Raw genomic sequence first — 6,405 nt, 5'->3', positions numbered from 1 at the left:
AATTTTAATTATTAACAAAATTGAAAATTTGCTTCAAAAAAAAATTGAAAATTAGAAAATTAAATTAAAAATTTTCAAGAAATAATTAAATTACATGTAAAAAAAAAAGAAATAATTTTAAAAAAGAAATAATTATAAAACATTTAAAAATAATTTTAAAATCATTAAATATGGATTATTTGATTTTTTAAAAAATTATAATTGTCGTTTTTCAAACAATAACCATAGAATCATCCTTTAAGAATTAAAGAGATAGGGCTTTGAATTTCACTAATCTTTTTTAACGATAGAATTTATAAACCCCCTTTAAGGACAAGCTTTCTCCGATATAAAAAATAAATTAAATAAAAAAATAATCCTTAATTATTTAGAATGAATAAAAATTAAACACCAGCTCTTTTGGTTATGAAAGTTCAAACTTTGAAATAGATCTAGTTCACATTAATATATTATGAACCATTAATATTAGCGACACTATGTCGATTATGGTCGTTTTAGGTGAAAAAAAGTTATTACTATATGTTACTCCCTCTGTTTTTTATATGCATCAGTTTGACCGGTACATTTGTCGAGACACTACTTTGACCATTAATATCTTTAATTGTGTATTAGTAAAAATTGAAACAAAATTATATTATGAAACTAGACATTATGACAAATCTAATGATATATTATATAATAACATTTATTTATTTTTTATAGGTGAAAAAATTAAGTCAACCATGATATGTGAATAGTGCAATTTTCAAAGTGATGCATTAAAAAAAACGGAGGGAGTAAAATAAAAGACATTATATTATTATAAAAGATAGGTTATTTTTTTTATAATAAAAGTTTTAGGGCCTGTTCATATTTACTAAACTGAATTGATCTGATTAGAGCTGAACTGAACTTAACTGAATATTTTATAAGAGAGGAAAATTAGAAATTGAACTGAAATAAACTAATTAGAATTAAACTAAACTGAAATTAAATAAATATGAACATACAGTTAATAAAAGCATTATACTCTAAGTGAATATTTATTTTAAGTTAGTACCACAAGGGGACAAAGAGAGTAAAAACTATACTCGGTACGAATGATTGGTCCACAATTGACAAGCTAAGTTGTCCTAGACACACACATCTAGATCAAGCATTCTGGCCGATAAATATTCAATAATTTAAATTTAATTTATATTCTGGCACGATATTTTCATGTTTTCCAAAGGCTGTCTTATTGATCATTATTAGTTCATTACTTTTAGTACCTTCCCTCCTGAAATAAAATAAATATAAATAAATAAATTCCTTCAGTAATCATCAAATGACACAAGTATTGTGAACATTACGCCAAACATTCCTTCAGTTGTAAACACTATCCTTCCAAAAACCACCAAAACTTAACCACTTAAAAAAAATGAACATCCAAAGTGGAAACCTTGAACACTCAAAAGTGGTAGTGGTAATGGTACCACTACCAGCTCAAGGCCATCTCAACCAACTCCTTCACCTCTCTAACCTCATCACCACCTACGGAATCCCGGTCCATTACGCCGGTTCCACCTCCCACAATCGTCAAGTGAAGCTCCGGCTCAATGGGTGGGACTCAAAAACCTTAACAAAAGTTCATTTCGACGACTTCGAACTCCCTCCTTACAACTCACCACTTCCTAACATCGACCATCCTAACCCGTTCCCCGATCACTTGCGACCCCTTTTAGAGGCTACGATGCATCTTCGTCGGCCCATGTTTCAACTCATGGAACAACTCTCAGTGAAGTATAACCGAGTGGTTGTCATTTATGACTACAGTATGGCTTATATTGTTCAAGATATTAAGCTCATTCCGAATTGTGAATCGTATTGCTTTATTCCAACATGTGCTTTTACCTATTTTGCTTGTTTGTGGGAAAAGATGCCGAGGAAGTAAAACCCTTTCAGATAGACCCAAACGATATTCCAGAATGTACACCTTCTCAAGAGGGATGCAATTCAAAAGATTTGCAAGCATTCATGGCTAATCTCTCGAAATGTTTGGGGTTCGAATCGGGGTGGCTTTACAACACCTCGAGAGTGATTGACGAAAGATATGTCGAATTGATGGAGAAGCTATCTTCAGCAAAGGGAAATAATATAAAGCATTATGCCTTAGGGCCGTTTATTGTTGTTAAAGGCGAAAGCGGCAAAAATAGACATCAGTGCCTTAAATGGTTAGATGAACAAGAGAAGGGTTCAGTAATATACGAGTCTTTTGGATCGATAACATCATTGATTGATGATCAGATCGAAGAGTTGGCAAACGGGTTGGAAAGATGCGGAGAGAAGTTTATTTGGGTGGTTCGAAGAGCAGATCCAAATGATGTTTTTGCAGAAGCTGATAAATGGAAACAACCTCAACTTTCTGAAGGTTATGAAGAAAGAGTTAAAGACAGGGGTATGATAATTAAAGACTGGGCGCCGCAACTAGAGATCTTGGGTCATCCATCAGTTGGCGGGTTCATGAGTCATTGTGGTTGGAATTCATGTATGGAAAGTATTAGTATGGGCGTGCCAATTCTGGCCTGGCCTATACATTCCGATCAACCAAAGAATGCGGTTATGGTGAGCAATGTTAAGGATTGGTGTAATGGTGAGAGATTGGGAACGCCGTGGTGAGATTGTAAAGTCGAGTGCAATAATGAATGCAGTGAAAACATTGATGGTATCAGATGAAGGAAAGGAGATGAGGAAAAGGGCTAAAGATTTAGGCGAATCGGTTAGAAAATCAGTTGTTGAAGGTGGTGTTTCTTATTTAGAAAGGGAAACTTTTGTTGCCCATATTTCTAGATAATACTCTATCTTTTATTAATCTTTCTTAAATTGTTGTTGTGTGTACTTTATTTTAGTTCATTTAATTTGGATCCATCCAGTTAAAATTTTCAACTTTTGTATGATTACATTTTGAGAATTGTAGAGCCATGATAATTTTGGAGTAGAGGTGTAAAAGCACACCCGACTCGATCCGATCTGAAAAATATTCGATTCAGATTTGAACCTAATAATTTAGTATAACTTAACTTTAAAAATAGGTCTAACCCGACCCGACTTATATCAGGCTCGATCCGATCATTCGAATTGACACCCCTAATTTTAGTTAATAGTACTCACATTAACAATGAATGCTTCTTTTGGTCCCATTTAGTTGATAATAATACGAGTATCATTTTGAATGATTCCGTGTATTTTAGTTTAGGCTTATGTTTGAGGAAGTCCCGACGTGTGTGTCAGATGTTGTTGCTTTTGACTCTATGATTGAATAAATTGGTTTCGTGTTTTCCCGTCCAAAAAAAAAAAAAAGGCTATGTTTGATCATGTATTTTACCTAGTCTCAATTAATCAATTTAAGAGTTGAAATCAAATTAATTTTGGTTTAATTTGCTCCCAATCTTGTCAATTTCAATTTAAATTAATAACAATCTACTTTTTTTTTTTAACTAGATTTTTGATGCTCCTAGCTGGACTGCATATTATGGTATATGTATCATATATGCTCCTGGTGCATTATAGATATGTTTATACTCCATACAACAAGATGAAGAAACTGAAAATGAAACCAAAATTATAAACATACAAACAGAATACAAATATCACACTCGTCCTAGTGAACCAGAGAAATGCATTAGAAATTCTGAACCAAATAAAAAGGATTTTCTTCACTAATAAAGACAAATATAAGCGAAAGGCAACATAACAAATATTGGAAATACAGGGGAAACCACTTAAAACAGGACAATTGAACTATATATTAAAATTTTGCATTAAAATCTACTTCATTTTTTTTAGCTCTTTGAGCATTATCTAGTGATATGAGCAATAAAAGCATCCCTTTCTAAACTAGAAACACCACCTTTGGCAACTGATCCTCTAACAGCTTCGCCTAATTCTGCAGCTCTTTTCTTGATCCTTTTTCCTTCCTCTGAAGCCATCAATGTTTTCACTGCATTCTCTATTGTACTCGACTTTAAAATCTCACTACGATGTTTCCAATCTCTCACAATTACACCAGTTCTTAGCACATTACTCACCAAAAACGCGTTCTTTGGTTGATCGGAATGCATAGGCCATGCCAGAATCGGCACACCCATACTTATACTTTCCATACACGAATTCCATCCACAGTGACTCATAAACCCACCTGTTGATGGATGTGCTAATACTTCAAGTTGCGGCGCCCAATCTTTTACTACTATTCCTCTATCTTTTATTCTTTCTTCATAATTTGCAGGAAGTTGAGGCTTTTTCACTATATCACCTTCTACAAACACATTGTTTGAATCCGCTCTTCGGAGCACCCAAATAAACTTCTCCCCACATCTTTCCAACCCGTTTGCTAACTCTTCGATCTGATCATCTGTTAATGAGGTTGTCGAACCAAAAGACACATATATAACCGAACCCTTCTCTTGCTTGTCTAGCCATTTAAGGCACCAATTTCTGTTTTTGCCGCTTTCACTTATGATATCAACCGGATTTAAAGGTCCTAAAGCAAAGTACTTTATACGTTCCTTTGTCAAATATAGCTTCTCAACTAATTCAACATATTTTCCGTCAATTACTCTCGTGGAGTTGTAGAGCCAACCCGACTCAAAACCCAAGTACTTGGATTGATTCACCACAAACTCTAACATCTCTTTTGTAATGCATCCCTCTTGAGAAGGCATACAACCTGGAACATCATTCGGGTCTACTCGAAAGGGTTTTGCTTCCTCAGGTATGCCTTCCCACACACAAGTGAAATAGGAGAAAGCACATATTGGGTTAAAATTATACGATTCACCATTCGGAATGAGCTTAACATCTTGGACTACATAAGCCATACTATAGTCATGAATGACTACAACTCGATTATACTTGACCGAGAGTTGTTGCAAGAGATCTGACACGGGTTGTCGAAGATGCATAGAAGCCTCGAAAAGGGGTAATAAGTGTTGGGGAAAAGGGACCGAGAGGTCGGCATTTGGAGGGGTTGAATGATAAGGAGGAAGTTCAAAGTCATGGAAGTGAATTTTTATTAAGCTTTGTGAGTCCCAACCATTGAGTCGGAGCTTAACTTGACGGTTGTGGGAGGCAGAGCCGGCGTAATGGACCGGGATTCCGTAGGTGGTGATGACATGCGAGAGGTGGAGGAGTTGGTTGAGATGGCCTTGTGCTGGTAGTCAGTGGCGGACCCAGGAATTTCTGACCAGTGAGTCACAAACTCACAATCGATAACCAAATATGTAAAAAAAAAAATTTTTACCAAAATTCCCAAAAAAAATTATTTACAAGATCATCCAAATAGAAAATTGACAAGATTACAATACTAACTAACATTTAACAAGCTTAAAATTGACAAGACTAAAATTAACAAACTAATAATTTTTTTTTTTTTTTTTTTAAAAAAAAAAAAAGACTTAGAAATTTTTTTGGGCCCTGGTGAGTCATTTGACCCACCAGGCACAAGGCCAAGTCCGCCCCTGCTGGTAGTGGTAACATCACCACCACTACTTTAGGATTTTTGTTATCCATTTTTGAGTCATTTTTTTTTTTTTTTTTTTTTTTTTTTTTTTTTTGTGGTTGGCAAAAGTTGAAGTTCTTTAAGCCTTGTTTTTATGTATATATGTTGAAAACTTGCAGTGCGCACAAAGAAATTTATTTGAGTATTCAACTGCGAAATTGCCACTGAAGTGGCCTCAATTATGAGCCAAAAGTTTGATTAGCGTTGCTTTATTTGGGTTTGATTTGCTAGTATAATTAAAGTAATTCAACCACTTGTACACTAATGTTATCACTAAGTCAAATTTTGTTGAAAAAATAATGTATGCCAAAGTCACGTTTACTTGAATAATTCTAACTTTGTACCACGTCCAAAATTGGTGAATAAAATACTAAGATAGGGACTGTTACAAATTAAAATCATTTATTCATATTTAAGGACCAATTTAATCAAAAGTTAAGCGGATGATTGAGGCTCATGAATATGTTTTATAATCTATGCCCCTCACGCGGGTACCTTCGTGTCACGTTAGCCACGACACCATGTTAAAAGATCAATTCAACGGAAAACTTAAGCTTCTGGTTGAGGCCTAAAAATATATTTGGGTTAAAAACAATATCAAGATGAAGGTTATACTTAATGCATAAAAGATGTGGACTTGTAGAAATCCCACTATAATTGGTGGAACATTATCAAATCACAAAAGCGGTATCAAAGTATTTATATTATACTTCCTCCGTTTTCTTTTACTTGCAACACACCTTTTAGGCACGCAATTTTAGGAGATGATTAGTGAAGGTAAACGAGCTATTTTATCAATATAATTTTTACACGAAGATTAGAATAGGGTTAAGTATCATTTGTAAAAATTATAATGAATAATTTATCCGTTCACATTACATAAACCC

General features: G+C 34.2%; 1 protein-coding gene and 1 pseudogene across 1 annotated transcript; one reads left to right on the top strand and one right to left on the bottom strand.

The window, feature by feature from the left end:
* The first annotated feature begins 982 nt into the window (after positions 1-982).
* On the top strand, positions 983-3,299 carry LOC110691540 (annotated as a pseudogene).
* Positions 3,300-3,740: 441 nt separating this feature from the next.
* On the bottom strand, positions 3,741-5,842 carry LOC110691539 (zeatin O-glucosyltransferase-like). Its single transcript, XM_021868475.1, has one exon. The coding sequence runs from the start codon at positions 4,920-4,922 to the stop codon at positions 3,816-3,818; it is 1,107 nt and encodes a 368-aa protein (XP_021724167.1). The 5' UTR covers positions 4,923-5,842; the 3' UTR covers positions 3,741-3,815.
* Positions 5,843-6,405: the final 563 nt, after the last annotated feature.

The sequence above is a fragment of the Chenopodium quinoa genome, unplaced genomic scaffold (genome assembly GCF_001683475.1).
Source record: "Chenopodium quinoa cultivar QQ74 unplaced genomic scaffold, ASM168347v1, whole genome shotgun sequence".
NCBI classification, from domain to species: domain Eukaryota; kingdom Viridiplantae; phylum Streptophyta; class Magnoliopsida; order Caryophyllales; family Amaranthaceae; genus Chenopodium; species Chenopodium quinoa.
Note: the sequence above shows the minus strand (reverse complement) of the source record. Positions and strands in the feature narration are given on the sequence as shown.

Bases quoted from the DNA above. Each gene is read 5' to 3' on its own strand.
- LOC110691539 (XM_021868475.1), bottom strand. From the start codon at position 4,922: ATGCATCTTCGACAACCCGTGTCAGATCTCTTGCAACAACTCTCGGTC.